We start from the raw sequence: 24,306 nt of genomic DNA, 5'->3' as shown, positions 1-24,306 counted from the left end.
TGGGTGCAAAATTAGTTCCACTGGGTGCCCGACTCACACATGCTACAGATGGGTAAACTGAGGCAACAAGGGCCGGGCCAGATCCCCACTTAACAAGTGGGTCTAGAGTCGGCTGAGCCCCTGGTGTGACCCAGACCCTTCTCTGTGCTATCATCAGTTCCTTTGGCTTAGGGGTCTCCAGCAGCCTGTCTGAACGGGGCGGCTGATGCAGAGGCTTCCGGAACTTTCCGCCCCTCCTTGCCCGCCTCCCCGCCCTCGTCTCCCACAGGGCCCTGACTTTCGGTAAATGACAGTGGCTCAGGAAACCAAGGGGCCCACACAGGAAGGAGCCGAGTGGGACTTTCCTCTCGCTGCCTCCCAGCTCTGCCCTCCCTTCGAAGGCCCAGGGTCCCTGCCCGCTAGGTAAGAGCTGGCGATGCCGCAGGGCTCTGCCCAGACACTGGGGGAGGACGGTGGTGGCTGGGAATGGCTGGGCTGGAGCAGGGTGCTGCCAGGGCAAAGGCGAGCTCGCCATCCAGGCCTCGGAGGAAAGCTGCGAGACAGACGTGAGCCGAGACTCGCATCCTCCGATCGCTTGCTTCTCTGGGTTTCGGCTTTGACTAAGGCCCGGAGTTGCCTGCCTTGCGGACCTGGAGGAGTCACTGCGCATGCGCGACGGGAGCTGCGGGGTTGCGGGGTGGGGAGGAGGGATTGGGGGGCGGAGTTCCCGGCCCCGACCCTCCAAGCCTTCCCGGTCCAGACACAGGGTGCCCGACCATGCCAGGATGCAGAACGTCGGGGATTATAAACAGGGGATGCCGAGGCGGAAGGATAGCTTGAGGCCAGGAGTTCAAGACCAGCCTGGGCAACATAGCCAGCCCTCCATTTCTACAAACATTTTTTAAAAAACAAAAAAACCATGGCGTTTTCTGGGACCAAACATCACCTCGGACTTTTCATTTTTATTGTTCAATATTACAAAATAATAATATTTTGTTAAGATTTTTTTGTTGTTGTTTTGGAGATGGGGGTCTTGCTGTGTTGTTCAGGCAGGTCTCTAACCCCTGGCCTCAAGCTATCCTGCTGCCTCAGTCCCCCGAGTAGCTGGGATTGCAGTGGGGCGCCACTGCCACCGAAGCTTTATTTTAAACTCGACTGGGGCTGGGCACAGTGGCTCATGCCTTTAATCCCAACACTTTGGGAGGCTGAGGCCAGCGGATCACTGGAGGTCAGAAGTTCGAGATCAGCCTGGTCAACATGGTGAAACCCTATCTCTACTAAAAACACAAAAATTAGGCAGGCTTGGTGGCGGGTGCCTGTAATTCCAGCTACTTGGGAGGCTGAGGCAGGAGAATCGCTTGAACCTGGGAGGTAGAGTTTGCAGTGAGCCGAGATCATGCCACTGCACTCCAGCCTGGGAGACAGAACGAGAATCCGTCCTCCCCCCGCAAAAAAAAAAAAAAAAAAAAAAAAAGGCTGGGCAATGTGGCTCACGTGTGTAATCCCAGCACTTTGGGAGGCCAAGGCAGGCGAATCACCTGAGGCCAGGAGTTTCAGACCAGCCTGGCCAACGTGGTGAAACTCCGTCTCTATTAAAAATACAAAAATTAGCTGGGCGCTGTGGTGCGCGCCTGTAATCCCAGCCACTCGGGAAGCTGAGGCATGAGAATCGCTTGAACCCAGGAGGCAGAGGCTACAGTGAGCCAAGATCGTGCGACTGCACTCCAGCCTGGGTGACAGTGCGAGACACCGTCTCAAAAAAAAAAAAAAAACTTGATTGGCTGATGTTGAGGGGACGATAGAAAGGACATTCTGTGTGATTTTATTTCTATAAAGGGCAAAACTAGGCATCATCTCTCTGTGGGAGAGATGGGGCTCCTCCAAGGTTCCTGGGACTAGGAATGTGCTCATTCTTGGTCTGGGCATCGGTGACATCAAAGTGTCCCTTTGGTAAGGTTCTTTCCCCCACAAGACTTCCCTTCCCACAGTAACCACCACACCGCTGTGCTAATTGCCCTTCCTGTTTGGTTTAACAGGCGTTTGTTGATCACTTACCGGCACATCATCAAGAAATATACAAATTAATGCAGATTAATTGAGTTGACACTTTAGGCCTGGATTGGGCTCAGCAAACCACCTCAATGAGGATGCTGGGGAGTCAGCCCATTTCACAGCTGCAAAAGCTGAGTCCTAGGGGTTCCTAGTCCTCTGATTGTCTTAAACCTCATTAGGCCGGGAGCAGTTTCTCACGCCGGTAATCCCAGCACTTTGGGAGTCCGAGGCGGGAGGATCACTCGAGGTCAGGAGTTCCAGACCAGCCTCGCCAACATGGTGAAACTCCGTCTCTACCAAAAACACAAAAATTAGCCGCCCATGGTGGCGTGCCCCTGTAATCCCAGCTACTTGGGAGGCTGAGGCAGGAGAATCACTGAACCCAGGATGCAGAGTAAGCTGAGATTGTACCACTGCACTCCAGCCTGGGCGACAGAGCTAGACTCTGTCTCAAAAAAAAAACAAAAACAAAAAACCCTCATTAATGCTGCCCCACCCCAGCCCCGGGGCATTATTTTGGATCATAGTTTTTGTATTGTGTTTTTTTTCTAGAGATAAGGTCTTGCTCTGTCATCCAGGCTGGAGTGCAGTGGTGTAATCATAGCTTAATGCAGCCTCAACCTGCAGAGCTGAAGGCATCCTCCCACCTCAGCCTCCCAAGTAGCTGGGACTATGCGGGTGTGCCACCATGCCCTGCTAATTTTTTAGAGATGAGGTCTCAAAATCCTAGCCTCAAGTGATCCACCCGCCTCAGCCTGTCAAAGTGCTGGGATTACAAGGCTTTTTTTTTCTTCTTGAGAGGCAGTCTCACTATATTGCCCAGTCTGGTTTCAAACTCCTGGTCTCGGCCAGGCGCGGTGGCTCACACATGTAATCCAGCATTTTGGGAGGCTAAGGCAGGCAGATCACTTGAGGCCAGGAGTTTGAGACCAGCCTGGACAACACAGTGAAACCCCATCTCTACTAAAAATACAAAAAAATTAGCTGGGCATGGTGGTGCCCACCTGTAATCCCAGCTACTGGGGTAGGTGAGGCACGAGAATCTCTTGAACTTGGGAGGCGGAAGTTGCAGTGAGCTGAGATCGCGCCACTGCACTCCAGCCTGGGTGACAGCGCGAGACTGTCTCAAAAAAGCAAAAAACATAAAACAAACTCCTGGTCTCAAGCTATCCTTCCTCCTTGGCCTCCGGAAGTGATGGGATTACAGGCATGAGCCACTGCGCCCTGCTGGAACTTAGGTTTTTGTTTGTTTGTGTTTGTTTTTCCCAACATTTTCTTCAGATCTTCTTCATTCAGGTCAATTTGAGTGACCTGCTTTTTCTCCCCAATTTTTCTCACCCCTTGCTCCACCCAGCTGAGGGCCCTGAGTGCTGAGGTTTCTCAGGGCAAGTGAGCGAGCGGGTAGGAGGTGTTGGGGGCTGGAAGCAGGGGGCCAGTTTCCTGCTGGGCCCATCCCAGGGAGGCTTTCCTTTTTCCTTTCTTTCTTTCTTTCTTTTTTTTTTTTGAGACAGAGTCTCACCCTGTTGTCCAGGCTGGAGTGCAGTGGTGCAATCTTGGCTCACTGCAACCTCTGCCTCCCAAGTTCAAGTGATTGTCCTTCCTCAGCCTTCCGAGTTGCTGGGATTACAGGGATGCACCACCACACCCGGCTAAGTTTTGCAATTTTAGAGGCAGGGTTTCGTCATGTTGGCCAGGCTAGTCTCAAACTCCTGACCTCAAGTGATCCCCCCGCCTCGGCCTCCCAAAATGCTGTGATTACAGGCATGAGCCACCACGCCCAGCCTCCAGCCCTCCTTTCCATGCCCGCCCTGCTCAGAAGTCCAATCCCCTCTGACCAGGACTGAGGGGCTTTTTCTCTCTGTGCCCCAGGCAAGTTGCACTCATGGCACCTCCAAGTGAAGAGACGCCCCTGATCCCTCAGCGTTCATGCAGCCTCTTGTCCACGGAGGCTGGTGCCCTGCATGTGCTGCTGCCCGCTCGGGGCCCCGGGCCCCCCCAGCGCCTATCTTTCTCCTTTGGGGACCACTTGGCTGAGGACCTGTGCGTGCAGGCTGCCAAGGCCAGCGGTGAGTGCATCCCTAGTGGATCGGGCCAGAGGGAAGGATAGGGCTGTGTGGGGCCAAGATTAGAAGCTGGAATAGTTGCTTGCAGAAGTCAGCATTGGAGCTGGGGCTTTGGGGGATGAGTAGGAGTTTGGTAATGGAGAAGGGTGTGCAGGGTGGGCTTCTGAGGCAGAGGGAATGGCCTGTGCAGACTGAGAGGTGTGACGGCACATGAAGGGAACAGCTGGTCATCCTTTGAGGTATGGAAGGATCTGGAAGGTTGGGTATGATGCTGGCACTCCTGAAGGGCACAGATGGGGTGACTCAGGAGGTAGCTGATGGGACCATCCCCTGTAGGCATCCTGCCTGTGTACCACTCCCTCTTTGCTCTGGCCACGGAGGACCTGTCCTGCTGGTTCCCCCCGAGCCACATCTTTTCAGTGGAGGATGCCAGCACCCAAGTCCTGCTCTACAGGATTCGGTAGGAAGTGCCCCCCCAGCCCCCAGAGATTGTACAATTTTATCATCTCCTTGCATTTTGAGGTGCCCACACCCCTGCCCCAGGGAGATATGATCACTACCCATTTCTCAGATGGGGAAACAGACCAGAGAGGGTGGGTCACTTGCCCAAGGTCACACAGCAACTTAAAGGTACAAGCTGGGCTCTGTGAGGTCTCTGCAGAATCTGTCCCTCGCCCCCACCATACTGTCACTCCTACTGAGGCTGGGTTGCACTTTCATCCCAGGGTTCTCTCCTCTCCTCACAGCTTTTACTTCCCCAATTGGTTTGGGCTGGAGAAGTGCCACCGCTTTGGGCTACGCAAGGATTTGGCCAGCGCTATCCTTGACCTGCCAGTCCTGGAGCACCTCTTTGCCCAGGTGGGGTTCTGCCTGGGGTTTGACCCAGGGGGTTGGGGGCCCAAGGGGCAACATCAGGGCTGGCTTGCAATCAGGTGGGGCCTGTCTGACCCTCCCTGTGGCAGTGCAGGGATGGGGGTCAGCCCAGGATTGGGGGAGTCTGCAGGTTAACATCAGGGCTTGAAGTTGGGTGGCCTCAGCTGATGCTCCCTGTGGCGGCCCCCCAGCACCGCAGTGACCTGGTGAGTGGGCGCCTCCCCGTGGGCCTCAGTCTCAAAGAGCAGGGTGAGTGTCTCAGCCTGGCCGTGCTGGACCTGGCCCGGATGGCGCGAGAGCAGTCCCAGCGGCTGGGAGAGCTGCTGAAGACTATCAGGTGAGAGCCACCAGGCTGTGGGGACGGCCTCTGCTTGGGAGTGAGCAAGGTGGGCTCCATCGGGGCTTTGCCGGACTCCCACCATGGAGTTCTCCTGCAAGCTTTCAGGGTGTTCCTATGACCCAGGGCCTCCCACGAACCCAGCCCTCTCCACCCCCAGGCTCCAGCTGGACAGACACCTGACCTCCCCCAGCTATAAGGCCTGTGGGGTCCCTGTCCGACCTGTGGGCGCCAATGGCCCTCCCCTATTCTGAGGTCCGGTCCTCATACCTGACCCTGAATGAGAGTGTGTGTGTGCCTCGTGCCCCAACTGGGGCCGCACCCCAGCCCCTGGGCTTGTGTGTGTCCCCGCGGGGACCCATCCCGACGCTGAGGGCTGGCTCCCTCCCCTCCAACCCCTGCAGCTACAAGGCCTGCCTACCCCCAAGCCTGCGCGACCTGATCCAGGGCCTGAGCTTCGTGACGCGGAGGCGTATTCGGAGGACGGTGCGCAGGGCCCTGCGCCGCGTGGCCGCCTGCCAGGCAGACCGGCACTCGCTCATGGCCAAGTACATCATGGACCTGGAGCGGCTGGATCCAGCCGGGGCCGCCGAGACCTTCCACGTGGGCCTCCCTGGGGCCCTTGGTGGCCAGGACGGGCTAGGGCTGCTCCGCGTGGCTGGGGACAGCGGCATCTCCTGGACCCAGGGAGAACAGGAGGTGAGGGCGGACCCCCAGCTGGGCGGGGCCAACGTGGGGGCGGGGCTCGGGGAGGCGCCGGAGAGTGGTAGGGAATGTGGGGCGGAGCCAAAGCGAAAGAGATGGGGAAGTGGGCGAGGCTTAATGAGGGGCGGGGCTTAGGGAGGGAGGAGACTACGGGAGTGGGAGGGGCAAGCTGAGTGAAGGGTTGGGCTGAGCGAACCGGGAATGAAAATGGGAGGGGTTGAGGAGTGGGTGGGTGGGCGCTGGAACGAGGCAAGACTAAGAGACAGAGTGAGGCTCCGAGAGCTGGGAGGCTGCGAAGCGGGGCAGGGATCAAGGGGGCGGGGTCCGGCAGAGAGAGGGAGGCGGGGATTGGCAGAGGCGGTGGGAGATGTTTGGGGATGGGTAGGGGAGGTGTTGAGAGGGTTGGAGTTGATAGGAGGGGGCGCGGCTTGGAAGGGTTGAGTGGGAAAGGGGTAGGGAGTGGATGGTGTGGCTTGGAGGGGGTTCATGGGCGTGGTTTGGCGGGGTCCAGCAGGGCCCCCACTTCGGTACTCCCCCTCCTTCCCAGGTCCTCCAGCCCTTCTGCGACTTTCCAGAAATCGTAGACATTAGCATCAAGCAGGCCCCGCGCGTTGGCCCGGCCGGGGAGCACCGCCTGGTCACTCTTACCAGGACAGACAACCAGATTTTGGTGGGTGCAGGATTCCTCTCCCCTCCAGCCTTACCCCGAGGGCGGGACCGGCACCCTCGGGTTTCACTGGGCTCTGACGCTTGTCCCTCGCAGGAGGCCGAGTTCCCAGGGCTGCCCGAGGCTCTGTCGTTCGTGGCGCTCGTGGACGGCTACTTCCGGCTGACCACGGACTCCCAGCACTTCTTCTGCAAGGAGGTGGCACCGCCGAGGCTGCTGGAGGAAGTGGCCGAGCAGTGCCACGGCCCCATCACGTAAGGACCTGTCCCCCATTCCCGGCCTCTGTGGCCACTCAGGGCCCCTCCCCTTCTCTATGCCTCAGTGTCCTCACCTTCCAGGAGCCCTGGACAGGGGTCAAGTTTTCAAACCACACCTGCTGCACAGTCAGCGCTCAGTGAAGCTGAAGTATTCCTTCTGCTGCACAGGGCGACCACTACTCTCTCTCTCTCTGACCCCAGGGCCATTTCCTGGAGATGGACAAGTCGCCCACCTTCACCTACAGCCTCTTGTTTAATCTCCCAGGAAGGGCCAGGCATAGTGGTGCGCACCTGCAATCCCAGCGCTTTGAGGGGCCAAGGCGGGAGGATTGTTTGAACTCAGGAGTTGGAGACCAGTATAGGCAACAAGAGAGACCCCCCTCTCTACAAAAAAAGAAGAAAAAAAATAGCTGGGTGTGGTGGTTGACCTGTAGTCCCAGCGACTCTGGAGGCTGAGGCAGGAAGATCACTTGAGCCCAGGAGTTGGAGGCTGCAGTGAGCTGAGATTGCACTCCAGCCTGGACAACCAAGCAAGACCCTGTCTCTATTAAAACAAACAAACAAACAATCTCCCAGAAGAGGCCAAGACTTACGGATGATTTTTTTTTTTTTTTTTTTTTGTCGAGACGGAGTCTGGCTCTGTCGCCCAGGCTGGAGTGCAGTGGCGCGATCTCGGCTCACTGCAATCTCCGCTTCCCAGGTTCACGCCATTCTCCTGCCTCAGCCTCCCGAGTAGCTGGGACTACAGGTGCTCGCCACCACGCCCGGCTAAGTTTTTGTATTTTCAGTAGAGACGGGGTTTCACGGTGTTAGCCAGGATGGTGTTGATCTCCTGACCTCGTGATCCACCTGCCTTGGCCTCCCAAAGTGCTGAGATTACAGGCGTGAGCCACTGCGCCCAGCCCATGGCTGATTTTATAAATGGGGGGAGGGTGTCACCTGGCAAAGATCCCAGGGCTACAGAGGTACCTGAATTTGAGCCCAGGTCTCTCTGTCTTCTATCTCTGACTCCTCCCCATTCCCTCTCACCTTCCCCCACAGTCTGGACTTTGCCATCAACAAGCTTAAGACTGGGGGCTCACATCCTGGCTCCTATGTTCTCCGCCGCAGCCCCCAGGACTTTGACAGCTTCCTCCTCACTGTCTGTGTCCAGGTCGGTCTACTGCTAGGGTGGGTAGTGGAGGGCTTCCTGGAGGAGGTGACGTTTGAGTTGCGATTTAAAAGATCAGTCAGCATTTGGTTCCTGAAAAATAGGAGGGAAAAGACACCCCCAGTGAACAGAACAGCATATTCAAAGGTCTAGAGACTGGAATGAGTTCATGGTGCTTTAGGAGGAAGGACTGAGGCTGGGCACGGTGGCTCACGCCTGTAATCCCAGCCTTCGGGAGGCCAAGGCGGGCAGATCACTTGAGGTCAGGAATTCGAGACCAGCCTGGCCAACATAGTGAAACCCCGTCTCTACTCAAAATACAAAAATTAGTTGGGCGTGGTGGCGCAAGCCTGTAATCCCAGCTACTCGGGAGGCTGAGGCAGGAGAATCACTTGAACCTGGGAGATGGAGTTTGCAGTGAACAGAGATCGTGCCATTGCACTCCAGCCTGGGGCAACAGAGCGAGACTCTGTCTTAAAAAAAAAAGAAAGGCCGGGCGTGGTGGCTCACGCCTGTAATCCCAGCACTTTGGGAGGCCGAGGTGGGCAGATCACAAGATCAAGAGATCGAAACCATCCTGGCCAAAATGGTGAAACTCTGTCTCTACTAAAAATATAAAACTTAGCTGGGTGTGGTGGTGGGCACCTGTAGTCCCAGCTACTCGGGAGGCTGAGGCAGGAGAATCGCTTGAACCCGGGAGGCGGAGGTTGCAGTGAGCGAAGATCACGCCATTGCACTCCAGCCTGGGTGACAGAGCCAGACTGTCTCCAAAAAAAAAAAAAAAAAAAAAAAGAGAAAAAAAAAAGGAAGAAGGACTGAGAGGGAGAGTGTCGCTCACTCCTACTCAGGAGCCACTCTTCTTTGCAGACCCCCCTTGGTCCTGATTATAAGGGCTGCCTCATCCGGCGCAGCCCCACAGGAACCTTCCTTCTGGTTGGCCTCAGCCGACCCCACAGCAGTCTTCGAGAGCTCCTGGCAACATGCTGGGATGGGGGGCTGCACGTAGATGGGGTGGCAGTGACCCTCACCTCCTGCTGTATCCCCAGACCCAAAGGTGAGCCCCTTCCTCCCCTGAAATGAGTGGCTGATCTGGGACCCTGGCTTTCTATGTCTGTGACAGCTTCTGTGTGGGTGGCAAGTGGCAGAAACTGCAGGTCAAGGTGGGTTAGGGAAGAAAAGGTGATTTGTTGGCTCAGGAAGTTAGAGATATATAACCTTTAGGTCTGGCTTGATCTAGGCACAGCTAGATGTGAGCCATGTCATCTGCACCTAGTCTCTCTCCAGCTCTCAGCTCTTCCTCTGGGTGAATTTCATTTCTGGACAAACCCCTCTGATGGGACAATTCTGAGATGTGAGTTCTTCTGAGTCTCCCAGAATCCCTAGTAGAACCAATCTCTGGTTGTCCACAGTGCCACTTGCTCATTAAAGCCCCCTGCAGGGCTCCTTCCTTCCTTGTCGCTCATCCCAAATCCCTGTGGGGGCTTTCTGGATCTCCTTTCAAATAAACCATGTGCCAGCCAGGCACAGTGGCTCACGTCTGTAATACCAGCACTTTGGGAGGCTGAGGCAGATGGATCACTTGAGGTCAGGAGTTCGAGACCAGCATGGCCAACATGGTGAAACTCCATCTCTACTAAAAATACAAAAATTAGCCGTGTATGCTGGCACACTCCTGTAGTACCAGCTAATCGGGAGGCTGAGGCAGGAGAATCACTTGAACCCGGGAGGCAGAGGTTGCAGTGAGCCGAGATTGCACCACTGCACTCCAGCCTGGGTGACAGAGTGAGACTCCGTCTCAAAAAAAAAAAAAAAAAAAAAAAAAATTAGCCGGGCATGGTGGCAACACACCTGTAGTCCCAGCTATTCGGGAGGCTGAGGCAGGAGAATCACTTGAACCTGGGAGGTGGAGGTTGCAGTGAGCTGAATCGCGCCACTGCCCACCCAGCCTGGGTGACAGAGTGAGACTCCGTCTCAACAACAGCAGCAAAAACAAAACAAAAACAACAACAAAAAACCATGTGCCCTGGAGTCTTCATCTCAGGGTCGGCTTCTAGAGGGTACCTCAAACTAAGGCATGAGTTAGCTAACGCTTGGGGACTTTTCACCTCTGATTTCTGGTTTTTCTCCCTCATCCTCTCCCCATAGAAAAGTCCAACCTGATCGTGGTCCAGAGAGGTCACAGCCCACCCACATCATCCTTGGTTCAGCCCCAATCCCAATACCAGCTGAGTCAGATGACATTTCACAAGATCCCTGCTGACAGCCTGGAGTGGGTAAGAGGCCCTGGGAAATGAGGCGATACCTCAGTCTGGGGTCCAGAGACTCAGATGTGTGGCCTCAGGCATATGCTATAATTTTACCTTGCCTCGGTTTTCGCATCTGTAAAATGGGGCCAGCAGCTATGTCTCGCTTGGGCTGGGATCCTGCAGGAACCCCCTCACTGGCCTCTTCTGCTGTCCCCTCACCATTCAGCATGAGAACCTGGGCCATGGGTCCTTCACCAAGATTTACCGGGGCTGTCGCCATGAGGTGGTGGATGGGGAGGCCCGAAAGACAGAGGTGCTGCTGAAGGTGATGGATGCTAAGCACAAGAACTGCATGGAGGTGAGAGCGATGGGGACCACACTTTTAGAGTCAGGGCTGGCTGGAGAGGGGGTCGTGGATGCAGAGAAATTTAAAAACACACAGGGACCTGGGTGTGGTGGCTCATGTCTGTAATCCGAGCACTTTGGGAGGCTGAGGCAGGAGGGGTTTGAAGCCAAGAGTTCAAGAACAGCCTAGGCAACATAGCGAGACCTTGTCTTTACAAAAAAATTTTAGGCTGGGCGCGGTGGCTCACGCCTGTAATCCCAGCACTTTGGGAGGCTGAGGCGGGCAGATCATCTGAGGTCGGGAGTTCGAGATCAGCCTGACCAACATGGAGAAACCCCATCTCTACTAAAAATACAAAATTGGCCGGGCATGGTGGTGCATGCCTGTAATCCCAGCTACTCAGGAGGCTGAGGCAGGAGAATCGCTTGAACCTGAGAAGTGGAGATTGCAGTGAGCCAAGATCGCGCCACTGCACTCCAGCCTGGGTGACAGAGGGAGACTCTGTCTCAAAAAAAAAAAAGGCATAGATGATAGTGGGAACTTCTGTCCCATATCAGAAAATCATGGTAGTCCTGTGTGCACTAATGGCAGACTCCAGGGCCAAAGGTGACCTGTGGCCAAGTGTTCCCCTAAGGCAGGTTTGTGAGCACAAAATTTGGGATTATTGGAGTGGAAGAAACCCACGCATCTTCTCTCCCTTCCCACCTTCCCCAGTCATTCCTGGAAGCAGCGAGCTTGATGAGCCAAGTGTCGTACCGGCATCTCGTGCTGCTCCACGGCGTGTGCATGGCTGGAGACAGTGAGAGCCCCCCACCCACCCACCCCACCCTTGCCTCACCCAAGTCCAGGCTGTTCTTCCCACCTCTGTTCTGAGCCGCTATATGACAGCACCAGCAACACACTGGGCCATCCTGGATGGGAGCCGTGTTCATTACCCTTTATTTATGTCTCTCCATCATCACTCCTTGGAAAGCGGCTCCAGGTTCCCACCCATATCCAGCCCCAGAATGATCTGAAGTCAGACAAACCTGGCTTTCTAATCTCTGCAGCTTTGTACGGGTCACGTAACCTTTCTGAGCCTTGGTTTCATTGGTTGGGAGTCCAGGATGGGCCAGGAGCTGGGGACAGAGCCTAGAATGTGACAGGCAGGGTGTGATGAGGTGTGAGGAGGGCAGCACGGGGCACTGTGGATGGTCAGAGAGGCTGCTGGGCCAGCCTGGGGGTTGGGCGATGCTTGTGGGTAGACAGAGATGCATTCTAACCTGGAAAGATAAGGACAAGTGTGGATTAGGAAAGGAAAAGGGGTGTTCTAGGCAGAGGACACAGAACATGCAAAGGGTTAGAAGTGAGATACAGAGGCTGGGCATGGTGGCTCATGCCTGTAATTGAAAAGCCGAGGCGAGTGGATCACCTGAGATCAGGAGTTCAAGATCAGTCTGGCCAACATGGCAAGACCCCGTCTCTACTAAAAATACAAAATCAGCCGGGTGTGGTGGCATGCGCCTGTAGTTCCGGCTACTTAGGAGGCTGAGGCAGAGGTTGCAGTAAGCTGAGATCGCACCACTGCACTCCAGCCTGGGCAACAGAGTAAGACTCTGTCTCAAAAAAAAAAGAAAAAAGAAAAGAAAAAAAAAGTGAGATACAGATACAGAGAGGGCTCAGCACCTTCCAGGCATTCCAGGCAAATCATTCAGAGATGGAGGTGGGAGGAGAGGTGAGTACGGTATGAACAGAGGCAGCAGGGGAGGGAACAGACAGAGATGAGAGTTTAAGAGACCCTGAGAGCCAGGGTGTTGGCAGAACCTGCTCAACACAAGTGCAGTTCAGTCTCCCAACCCCGCCTCTCCCTGCTGCCAACCAGGCACCATGGTGCAGGAATTTGTACACCTGGGGGCGATAGACATGTATCTTCGAAAACGTGGCCACCTGGTGCCAGCCAGCTGGAAGCTGCAGGTGGTCAAACAGCTGGCCTACGCCCTCAACTATCTGGTGAGTGCTCCTCTGCCTGCTCCACCCTCCATTCCCAGGGAAGGCTTTCTCTGGGTAGAAGAGGAATTGGGAGTGGGCCGTGTAGTATGCATAGGAGTTTGATAAGGGTTTGAGGGGAGGGCATTTTAGGTTGAGGCTGTGAGAACACTAGAAGAGAACAAGTCATTCTTGGATGTCAGGGCGTGTAGTGAATGACGAGGCTGGGCAGGAAGAAAGGCTTCCTAGAAGAAGGAACATTGGAGATAGGGCCTTGAAGGTTGAGTAGAAGTTCATCAAGAGAAGAAAGGAAGGAAGGAATGTCAGGCTGAGGGAACAGCCTAGGCAAAGCCCTGCAGGCTAGATAGTGTGTTGCATCCCCTGGGGCCTATCAGGCAGTTCTGTTGGCAGGAGACCAGGGTGCAAGTGTGGAAGGGAAGTTCATTGGAAGCTTGAGCAAGGGCCTTGAATGCCAGGCTGAGGAGCTTTCACTTTGTGTCAAAGGCACTGGGGAGTCACAGGATGGGATGGTGTTTGAGAAGGGGAGGGACATAGCCAGGTCAGTGTAGGGGGTGAACTAGAGGGGTAAGACAGGATGTCAGGAGTCAGGAACGATGCTGGAGCATGTCTGAGCAGTACCAAGTGGGGTTTAAAGGATGTATAGGAGTTTGCCAAACAGACTCTTCATTCATCAAACCCTCCTGGGCATTTCCCTGTGCCTGGCCCCCTTAGGAGGACAAAGGCCTCCCCCATGGCAATGTCTCTGCCCGGAAGGTGCTCCTGGCTCGGGAGGGGGCTGATGGGAGCCCGCCCTTCATCAAGCTGAGTGACCCTGGGGTCAGCCCCGCTGTGTTAAGCCTGGAGAGTAAGTTCCTGGAGGTGGAGGAGGGAGGGGCTGAGCAGGGCAAGGAAGTGGATCCCTGATCCCACTTCCATTCCCTCAGTGCTCACTGACAGGATCCCCTGGGTGGCCCCCGAGTGTCTCCGGGAGGCCCAGACACTTAGCTTGGAAGCTGACAAGTGGGGCTTCGGCGCCACGGTCTGGGAAGTGTTTAGTGGCGTCACCATGCCCATCAGCGCCCTGGATCCTGCTAAGGTCAGAGCCCCTCACCTGGCATCGGTCTCCGAGCCCCCACTTTGACAGAAGGGCAGACTGACATCCAGTCTGGGGAGATTGGGGTGGGTCTGTTGGGTTGGGGATTACCAACTCCTCCTCTCACCCTCAGAAACTCCAATTTTATGAGGACCAGCAGCAGCTGCCGGCCCCCAAGTGGACAGAGCTGGCCCTGCTGATTCAACAGTGCATGGCCTATGAGCCAGTCCAGAGGCCCTCCTTCCGAGCCGTCATTCGTGACCTAAATAGCCTCATCTCTTCAGGTGCCCGCTGGGCCGGGTTGGGTGGGAAGGGCTGTGATGTCATATTGAGCCCAGTGGAAGGATCGTGGTTTGCAGCGGTCCACGCCCTGTGTGTCTGGCAAGGTTGGAGGGGTTGGTGACTGTGACAGTCAGTGTGAGCTTCAACGGCTACTGTAACGAACAGTCCCCTCAGTTCAAGGTTCAACATGATGATATTTTATTTGTTTATTTATTTATTTGTTTGTTTATTTATTTATTTATTTTTGAGACAGAGTCTTGCTCTGTTGCCTAGGCTGGAGTGCAGTGGCACAATCTCAGCTCACTGCAACCTCTGCCTCCTTGAACCTCTAGTTGAAGCGATTCTCCTGCCTCAGCCTCCTGAGTAGCTGGGATTACAGGTGCGTGCCACCACGCCCAGCTAATTTTTGTATTTTTGGAAGATGTGGGGTTTCACCATATTGGCCAGGCTGGTCTCGAACTCCTGACCTCAGGTGATCCACCTGCCTCTACCTCCTAAAGTGCTGGGGTTACAGGCATGAGCCACCGTGCCTGGCCTATTTCATTCTTTTAAAAAAATGTTTGGCTGGGTACAGTGGCTCATGCCTATAGTTCCAGCTATAGGTAGGTGGATCGCTTGAGCCCAGGAGTTCAAGACCAGCCTGGGCAACATGGCAAAACTCCGTCTCTACAAACAAACAAACAAACAAAAAATTAGCCAGGCATGGTGATGCATGCCTGTATGCATTTTTATTTTATATTTTTGAGACACTATCTCCCTCTGTCACCTAGGCTGGAGTGCAGTGGCATGATCGTGGCTCACTGCAACCTCCGCCTCCCTGGTTCAAGCAATTCTCGTGCCTCAGACTCCTAAGTAGCTAGGATTACAAGGGTGTGCCACCAAACATGGCTAAATTTTTGTATTTTTTAGTAAAGACAGGGTTTTGCCATGTTGGCCGGGCTAGTCTCGAACTCCCAGTCTCCAAGAGATCTGTCCACCTCAGCCTCCCAGTGCTGGGATTACAGGCATAAGCCACCACGCCTGGCTGGATTTTTTTTTTTTTTTTTTTTTCTGTGATGGAGTTTTGCTATGTTCCCCAGGCTGGTCTTGAATTACTGGCTCAAGCAATCCTCCTGCCTTAGTCTCCCAAATAGCTGGGATTACAGGCACACACAACCATGCCCAGTGTGATATTTAGTCTGCATTCGATGAGGGTGTCCAGGCCCACAGGAACCTCTCACTTAGTGGCTGCACTCACCTCAGGCATTGGGTCCCCGTTGGATCCTCTGCAGATAGAGAGAGCGTGGAGGGCCCCATACTAGGTTTCCATGGGCCAGGACTGGAGGGGCACCCAGCATATCTTGTCCATCAGCCTGAGTTCAGTCATGTGGCCACATTTCATAGCAGTGGAACTGGGGAAATGAGTTCTCATTATGTCCTCCATCTTTGTAGCCATGTGGAGTTGCACAGGGTGTGCACTGCACAAGGAGGCTTCCTTTGCCTGGGACAGAGTGGGAGACACCTTTTTCCAGTCTCCACAAGGTACCCTTTGGCTTGCAATGACCCTGCCATAATGCATAGAGAGGGTCAATATGCAGATGGAGGTTGCACAGCAAGTCAACTCAGGAGTGGGGCCCAGGATGAGAGGCACTGCTTACCACTGCCCATGCCCCCACCCCAGACTATGAGCTCCTCTCAGACCCCACACCTGGAGCCCTGGCACCTCGTGATGGGCTGTGGAATGGTGCCCAGCTCTATGCCTGCCAAGACCCCACGATCTTTGAGGAGAGACACCTCAAGTACATCTCACAGCTGGGCAAGGTAAGTGGGCAGGGCCAGGGTGGGTTGGAGAGGGCAAGGCAGCATCCGGGTGCCTGGACATCAGTCCCGCTATCCCCCAGGGCAACTTTGGCAGCGTGGAGCTGTGCCGCTATGACCCGCTAGGTGACAATACAGGTGCCCTGGTGGCCGTGAAACAGCTGCAGCACAGCGGGCCAGACCAGCAGAGGGACTTTCAGCGGGAGATTCAGATCCTCAAAGCACTGCACAGTGATTTCATTGTCAAGTATCGTGGTGTCAGCTACGGCCCGGGTGAGCCAGCTCCCAGATGAGTGAACCAAGACGTATGGGTGCTTTTCAAAGTGCACATTCTTACCCTCCTGCCAGGCCACTTTAGGTAGGCTGGGAACGTGATTATTGATCCAGATTCACATGGGTTACAGGTTTGAATCCTGACTCTACCCCTTACCAGTTGTGAAACCTTAACTTTTCTGAGCCTCAGTTTCTCCAGCTGAAAAATGGGCCATTGTGATATTTACTTTGTTGTTGTTGTTGTTTGTTTGTTTTTTTGAGACAGAGTCTCACTCTGTCACCCAGGCTGGAGTGCAGTGGCTCAATCTCAGCTCACTGCAACCTCTGCCTTCCAAGTTCAAGTGATTCTTCTGCCTCAGCCTCCAGAGTAGCTGGGATTACAGGAGCATGCCACCACATCCGGCTAATTTTTGTGTTTTTAGTGGAGATGAGTTTTTACCATGTTGGCCAGGCTGGTCTTGAACTCCTGACCTCAAGTGAGGCTTCCAAAGTGCTGGGATTACAGGCGTGAGCCACTGCACCTGGCCGTGATATATAAACACATCAATGTATGTTGTAGAAAGTACTCAAGAGGTATTAGCAATGTGTCATTGTTGTGGTTCCCATATTACAGTCAGCAAAACTGAGGTCGAGAGGGACACAAGGTCCCACTGTGAAAGGGGGGAAGAATGGGGGGAGGAGCAGGGCTGGGTCCTGCTGTGACAGCTCTTGCCTTCTCCAGGCCGCCAGAGCCTGCGGCTGGTCATGGAGTACCTGCCCAGCGGCTGCTTGCGCGACTTCCTGCAGCGGCACCGTGCGCGCCTCGATGCCAGCCGCCTCCTTCTCTATTCCTCACAGATCTGCAAGGTGCGAGGGGGCGCCCCGGGACTTGTGGGGATTCAGCTGGCTCGGCCTGGGCAGGGGTCTGCTTGGAGGTCGCGGTGCAGGCTGAGGAGTGGTTTGGGGTCCAGGTCTCGGGGATGGTGGGGTTGGCTTAGGGCTCAGGATCAGAACTTCAGTGGAGGATGGCTCGGGGGTAGGGTTAGAGTTGGGGTCTGGGTTGGGGTGCCAGGTCACGCTTGGGGTACCTGCCGGATTACCCTGGGATCCTCTCTGCACGCTCACACCGCCCGCCCGCAGGGCATGGAGTACCTAGGCTCCCGCCGCTGCGTGCACCGCGACCTGGCCGCCCGAAACATCCTCGTGGAGAGCGAGGCACACGTCAAGATCGCTGACTTCGGCCTAGCTAAGCTGCTGCCGCTTGACAAAGACTACTACGTCGTCCGCGAGCCGGGCCAGAGCCCCATTTTCTGGTGGGGAACCCGCACCTAGGCTCCGCCCCTACTCCCGACGGCTCTGGCTCCGCCCCCAGCCATGCCCCGCCCCCTCCAGCTGCTTTGCTCCCCAGCCTTAGCCCCGCCCTTCCTCCGCTGCAGCTTTGGCCCCTCCCACTCCCCAGAGCCCCGCCCCCTCAACAGCACTGGCTCCTCCGTCTCCCGCTGCCCTGCTGTCAGCGGCCCCCAGCCTTAGCCCCCTTCTCTCCGCTCTCGCCCCGCCCAAGCTTCAGATCCCCACCCCTCCAGCACCCTGGCTCCGCCCCTCAGGGCTGGCCCCCTCTTAGTTCCGCCCTTCCCCCAGTTCTGGCCCCTCCCCCTCCCACGGCTCTGGCCCCGCCCCATCTCCGCCCCTCCGTGCTGCCCCCGCCTCCTCCCCACAGCCTTAGCTCTTCCCAGGCACCTCCCAGGGCTGGAGAATCCACCTATCCCACAGCCAGGGAAACCGAGACCCTGGAGACGGAACTGACCTGCTCACAGTCCCCACCTACCCTGACCAGTTCCCCATTCCAAGGCCGCCCCCCTCTTCCTGTCCTTTCTCCACCCTCGCATCTCAAGACCTTGTGCCCTCTCCAGGTATGCCCCCGAATCCCTCTCGGACAATATCTTCTCTCGCCAGTCAGACGTCTGGAGCTTTGGGGTCGTCCTGTACGAGCTCTTCACCTACTGCGACAAAAGCTGCAGTCCCTCGGCCGTGAGTCGGCTTCCCTGGGCCCCCAGCCTCCTTCTCCCTCCACGCCCCTCGTGGCCAATCTCCAACCTGTCTGCGCCTGCGTCGCTCTTTAGCATGGGGTCACCTGGTCCCAGCATCATAGGCCCCAGTGGGGAGGACCCTTCCTCACCTTTCTGACCCCTTCACGGTGCAGGCAGCCCCTCCCCGCTTCATCACAGATAGCCCCTCCCCCCACCACGGGTGGCCCCTCCCCCTCCACCCACGGAGGCCCCTACCCTACCACATGCGCTCCTCCTTGGCTCCAGGAGTTCCTGCGGATGATGGGATGTGAGCGGGATGTCCCCGCCCTCTGCCGCCTCCTGGAACTGCTGGAGGAGGGCCAGAGGCTGCCGGCGCCTCCTGCCTGCCCTGCAGAGGTGAGCGCCACAGGGCTAGCCTCAGTTTCCCAGTCTGTAGATTGGGCCGGGGTCTCGGGCAAGCCAGCTGGCGCCTGAGTCTCTGTACTGAGAAGAAAGGCTGGAGTGTGAGGCTGATGAGGATCCTGGCCCCCACTTGGCTACTCTCTCACTGTGTGGCAAGTCAGAGCACTTTCAGAGCCTCAGTTTACCCTTTTCCAAAATGAGAATAGTAATGCCTTATAGGGTGAGGGAAGATCAGACTCCTGAACACCTGTGCCTATGAGGGCTCAGCTCAAAGCCGAGCACATAGTCGATGCTCTATAAATGGTGGTGACGTTCATGGTTTTTTTTTTCTTTTTTTTTTTTTTTTTTTATAGATGGGGGCTCACTCTGTTGCCCGGGCTAGGGCGCAATTATAGCTCACTGCAGCCTCCAACTCCTGAGCTCAAGTGATCCCCCTAGTTCAGCGTCTCTAGTAGCAGGGGCTACAGGTGTACACCACCACACTTGGCTAATTTAAAAATAATTTTTTAGAGATGGGAGCCTCACTATGTTGCCCAGGCTGGTCTTGAACTCGTGGGCTCAAGCGATTCTCCTGCCTCAGCCTCCCAAAGTGCTGGGACTATAGGTGTACACCACCATGCCTGGCTAATTTAAAAATAATTTTGGCCAGGTGTGGTGGCTCACACCTGTAATCCCAGCACTTGTGAAGGCTGAGGCGGTCAGATCACCGGAGGTCAGGAGTTTGAGACTAGCCTGGCCAACATGGTGACACCCTGTCTATACTAAAAATACAAAAATTACCCGTGTGTGGGTGCCTGTAATCTCAGCTACTTGGGAGGCTGAGGTAGGAGAATTGCTTGAACCTGGGAGGGGAAGGTTTCAGTGAGCCGAGATCATGCCACCGCACTCCAGCCTGGGCGACAGAGCGAGACTCCATCTCAAAATAAATAAATAAATAAAAAAACAAACAAACAAAATAAAAATAATTTTTTTAAGAGACAAGGTCTCGCTATGTTGCCCAGGCTGGTCTTGAACTCCTGGGCTCAAGCGATCCTCCTGCCTTGGCCTCCCAAAGTGCTGAGATTTACAGGCATAAGCCACTGTGCCTGGCTAATTTAAAAAAATTTTTTAAAGAGATGGAGTCTCTCTGTGTTGCCTAGGCTGGTCTTGAGCTCATGGGGTCAAGTGATCCTCCTGCCTCGGCCTCCCAAAGTGCTGGGATTACAGACGTGAGCCACCACATCCCACCTTCTCATGGTTTATAATCATATAATCATAACCTTTGTGGAAGTGTCTGACATGCAGTTGGTCATTGATAAATTAATTTGCTCAGGCCGAAAACATTTATTGAGTGCCAACTGTGTGCCAGGGCTTGTTGGGTGCTGAAGATCCTGTCCTCCCAGTAACTAGCAAAATCTGATAAGAACATTCTAGGCTGGGCACAATGGCTCATGCCTGTAATCCCAACACTTTGGGAGGCTGAGGCAGAAGGATCACTGGAGCCCAGGAGTTCAAGACCAGCCTGGGCAACATAGTGAGACCTTGTCTCTACAAACAATACAGGCAATAGCCGGTGTGGTGACATGCACCTGTGGTTTCAGCTACTAGGGAAGCTGAGGCAGGAGGATTGCTTGAGCCCAGGAGGTCAAGGCTGCAGTGAACCATTATTGTGCCACTGCACTCAGCCTGGACAACAGAGTGACACCCTGTCTCAAAACAAAACAAAACAAAACAAACAAAATTCTGGTAGTGATAAGTGCCTTGAAGGAGATGAACGAGGGAAATGGTGGGGTGGGGTGGTCAAAGATGGCCTCTTAAGGGGCCGATGCTGGAAGGAGGAGGAGCCTACCCATGAGTAAAGCTAGGAGAAGAAATTTCCGTGGAGGACACGGAAGGGACAAAGACCTTGGGGAGGTAATGAGCTGGATGCCTTTAAGCACCAGTGCGATGGAGGCAGGTGTGACTGCCTGGAACAAATGAGGGCGGGAGGGATGGAGATGAGCAAAGGAGGGCATCAGGGAGAGGTGGTCTTTTTTTTTTTGAGACGGGGTTTCACTCTTGTTGCCCAGGCTGGAGTGCAATGGAGCAATCTCGGCTCACCGCAACTTCCGCCTCCCAGGTTCAAGCAATTCTCCTGCCTTAGACTCCTGAGTAGCTGGGATTACAGGCGCATGCCACCATGCCCAGATAATTTTTTAAAAATATTTTTAGTTAAGATAGGGTTTCTCCATGTTGGTCAGGGTGGTCTCAAAGGAGAAGTGTGTTCTAAAATCCATAGGGGCTGGGTGCGGTGGCTCACACCTGTAATCCCAGCACTTTGGGAGGCCGAGGTGGGTGGATTACATGAGGTCAGGAGTTCAAGACCAGCCTGACCAACATGGTGAAACCCCGTCTCTACTAAAAATACAAACTTAGCCAGGTGTGGTGGTGTGTGCATGTAATCCCAGCTACTTGGGAGGCTGAGGCAGGAGAATCCCTTGAACCCAGGAGGCAGAGGTTGCAGTGAGCCGAGATCGCACCACTGCATTCCAGCCTGGGCAACAAGAGCAAAACTTTATCTCAAATAAATAAATAAATAAGATCCATAGGGAGCCATGGGAGGTTTTGGAGCAGAGATGGGATGGAATTTAATTTGTGTTTTAAAACTGAATGGGGCCGGTGCGGTGGCTCATGCCTATAATCCCAGCACTTTGGGAGGCCGAGACAGGTGGATCACCTGAGGTCAGGAATTTGAGACCAACCTGGCCAACATGGTGAAACCCCATCTCTACTAAAAATACAAAATTAGCCAGGCGTCGTGGCACGTGCCTATAATCCCAGCTACTCAGGAGGCTGAGGCAGGATAATTGCTTGAACCCGGGAGGTGGAGGTTGCAGTGAGCTGAGATCATGCCATTGCACCTCAGCCTGGACAACAGAGCTAGACTCCATCTCAAAAAAACAAAAACGAATACACTGAATGGGAGTTGTGTCCTTTGGACTGCTCAGGCACGACCCCATTATCTGTCCTCTGCCCCTCAGGTTCACGAGCTCATGAAGCTGTGCTGGGCCCCTAGCCCACAGGACCGGCCATCATTCAGCACCCTGGGCCCCCAGCTGGACATGCTGTGGAGCGGAAGCCGGGGGTGTGAGACTCATGCCTTCACTGCTCACCCAGAGGGCAAACCCCACTCCCTGTCCTTTTTATAGCTCCTGCCCGCAGACCTCTGGATTAGGTCTCTGTTGACTGGCTGTGTGACCTTAGGCAGGGAGCTGTCCCTCTCTGGGCCTCAGAGGCCTTATGAAGGTCCTCTACTTCAGGAACACCCCCATGACATTGCATTTGGGGGGCTCCCGTGGCTTGTAGAATAGCCTGTGGCCTTTGCAATTTGTTAAGGTTCAAGACAGATGGGCAGATGTGTCAGTGGGGCTCTCTGAGTCCTGGCCCAAAGAAGCAAGGAACTCTCGCATCTTCCCATCCCCTCAAGCCCTGGCCCCCTGAGTTTCCTTTTCTCTCTCTCTCTTTTTATTTTTTTACTTTTACTTTTATTTTTATTTTTGAGACAGAGCCTCCCTCTGTTACCCAGGGTGGAGTGCAGTGGTGCGATCTTGGCTCAGTGCAACCTCTGCTTCCCAGGTTCAAGCGATTCTCCTGCCTCAGCCTCCCGAGTAGCTGGGATTACAGGTGTGCACCACCACACCGGCTATTTTTTTTTATTTTTAGTAGAGATGAGGTTTCACCATGATGGCCAGGCTGATCTCGAACTCCTGACCTCAAGTGATCCTCCCACCTCAGCCTCCCAAAGTGTTGGAATAATAGGCAAGAGCCACCGCACCTGGGCTTTTATTTTTTTTAATTTATTATTATTATTTTTAAGAGACAGGATCTTGCTATGTTGCCCAGGCTGGTCTTGAACTCCTGGGCTACAGTGATCCTCCTGCTTCATCCTCCCAAACAGCTGGGACTACGGGCACCTAGTTTTGAGTTTCCTGTCTTATTTCCAATGGGGACATTCATGTAGCTTTGAATGTATGATCTGACTTCTGCTCCCCAATCTCTGTTTCTCTGGAGGAAGCCAAGGACAAGAGCAGTTGCTGTTTCTGGGACTCTGCCTTTTAGGGGAGCCCGTGTATCTCTTTGGGATCCTGTAAGGGGGCAGGAGAGGCTGGGGTCCCAGTCCACCCTAATGGTACCTGAGTGTCCTAGGGCTTCAGTTTTCCCACCTGTCCAATGGGACCCTTTCTGTCCTCACCCTACAAGGGGCACAAAGGGATGACACCAAACCTGGCAGGAACTTTTCACGCAATCAAGGGAAGGAAAGGCATTCCTGGCAGAGGGAACAGCATGCCAAGTGTGAGAAGGCTCAGAGTAAGGAGGTTAAGAGCCCAAGTATTGGAGCCTACAGTTTTGCCCTTTCCACGCAGTGTGACAGTGGGCAAGTTCCTTTCCCTCTCTGGGTCTCAGTTCTGTCCCCTGCAAAATGGTCAGAGCTTACTCCTTGGCTGTGCAGGGTCAACTTTCTGACTGGCGAGAGGGATTCTTATGCAGGCTAAGCTTCTGCTGCTCCTCCTCACCTACCTGCAAAGCTTTTCTGCCACTTTTGCCTCCTTGGAAGACTCTCATCCATCTCTCAAAACTCCAGCTACCACATCCTTGCAGCCTTCCCTCATATACCCCCACCACTACTGTAGCCCTGTCCTTCCCTCCAGCCCCACTTTGACCCTGGGGCTGGGGAAGTGTCTGTGTCCAGCTGTCTCCCCTGACCTCAGGGTTCCTTGGGGGCCGGGCCGAGGCCTCAACACAGAGGGGGCTCTGGGAGTGTTTGTTGACTGAATAAAGGAATTCAGTAGAAAAGATGGTTTGTGCTGGACTTGGGGCGATGGGGAGCCTCAGAGGGTGTGTGAGCTGGGAGGGATGCAGTTAGAGCTGTGGGCCAGAGACCTCTCAGGGAGCCACTGTGGGGGCCCCAGGGCAGGCTGGTGGAGGAGGACCACTGGGTGGGGCTTGGCTGGGGCCCTCGAAGACAGAGCCCCCTCACTCCCAGCCCCAGCTGCTGGCCTTGGCTGCAGCCTGGGGGAGCTGATTACAGGCTCTCTGTGGGTGGGGAAGGAACAGGATGCTCTCCCGGTGGTCAGAGGACAAGGCCAGGTTGCGGGAGCGAGGCTGTGGGGAGGGGACCAACATCACTGGGGCCAGACCACCTCTCCCCCGACCGGCCCCTGTCATGTGCACCTCATAACTGCTAGAAAGATGTGGAGAGTGGCCAGGCTCAGTGGCTCACGTCTGTAATCCCAGCACTTTAGGAGGCCAAGGCAGGAGGATCACTTGAGGTCAGGAGTATGAGATCAGCCTGGCCAACATGGCGAAACCATCTCTACTAAAAATACAAAAATTAGCCTGGTGTGCTGGCACATGCCTGTAATCCCAGCTACTCAGGAGGCTGAGGCAGAAGAATTGCTTGAAACTGGGATGTGGAGGTTGCAGTGAGCTGAGATCATGCCATTGCACTCCAGCCTGGGCGACAGAGCGACTCCGTTTCAAAAAAAAGAAAAATGCCGGGAGAGACAGACAGAGGGAAACAGAGATGAAGGCCAAGAGAGACTCAGAGAGAGAGAGTGAGAGAGAGGGAGAGAGGGAGATCCCTGTCCCTGCTCTCTTAGCCCCAGAGAGCCCCCTAATTTGGTAGAAATAGGTAGGGAGCTGCTCTGGGGTCAAGCAAGACTTGAGTTCCAGCCCAGGTTCTCTCCTGCCTAGGGTCAAGCATCCTTCCCTCTCTCAGCCTCAGATTCCCTCCTTGGGAAAACAAAGCTATAAGACCCCCTAGGCATGAAGCGGGGGCCAAGCATCCACTGAAC

General features: G+C 54.9%; 1 protein-coding gene across 1 annotated transcript; it reads left to right on the top strand.

Moving 5' to 3' along the window:
- Positions 1-310: 310 nt before the first annotated feature.
- On the top strand, positions 311-23,305 carry JAK3 (Janus kinase 3). Its single transcript, XM_054465991.2, has 24 exons — positions 311-402; positions 3,901-4,097; positions 4,431-4,554; positions 4,841-4,952; positions 5,159-5,304; positions 5,709-6,003; positions 6,557-6,679; positions 6,773-6,930; positions 7,975-8,086; positions 8,951-9,137; positions 10,229-10,356; positions 10,556-10,687; positions 11,390-11,474; positions 12,537-12,664; positions 13,373-13,505; positions 13,585-13,736; positions 13,867-14,017; positions 15,676-15,815; positions 15,896-16,085; positions 16,807-16,931; positions 17,205-17,377; positions 17,975-18,092; positions 18,377-18,487; positions 21,493-23,305. Exons 2-24 carry the CDS (start codon positions 3,914-3,916, stop codon positions 21,658-21,660), a joined length of 3,375 nt encoding a protein of 1,124 aa, XP_054321966.2. The 5' UTR covers positions 311-402; positions 3,901-3,913; the 3' UTR covers positions 21,661-23,305.
- Positions 23,306-24,306: the final 1,001 nt, after the last annotated feature.

This window comes from Pongo pygmaeus, chromosome 20 (assembly GCF_028885625.2).
Source record: "Pongo pygmaeus isolate AG05252 chromosome 20, NHGRI_mPonPyg2-v2.0_pri, whole genome shotgun sequence".
NCBI classification, from domain to species: Eukaryota; Metazoa; Chordata; class Mammalia; order Primates; family Hominidae; genus Pongo; species Pongo pygmaeus.
This window is presented reverse-complemented; position numbering and strand designations above follow the sequence as displayed.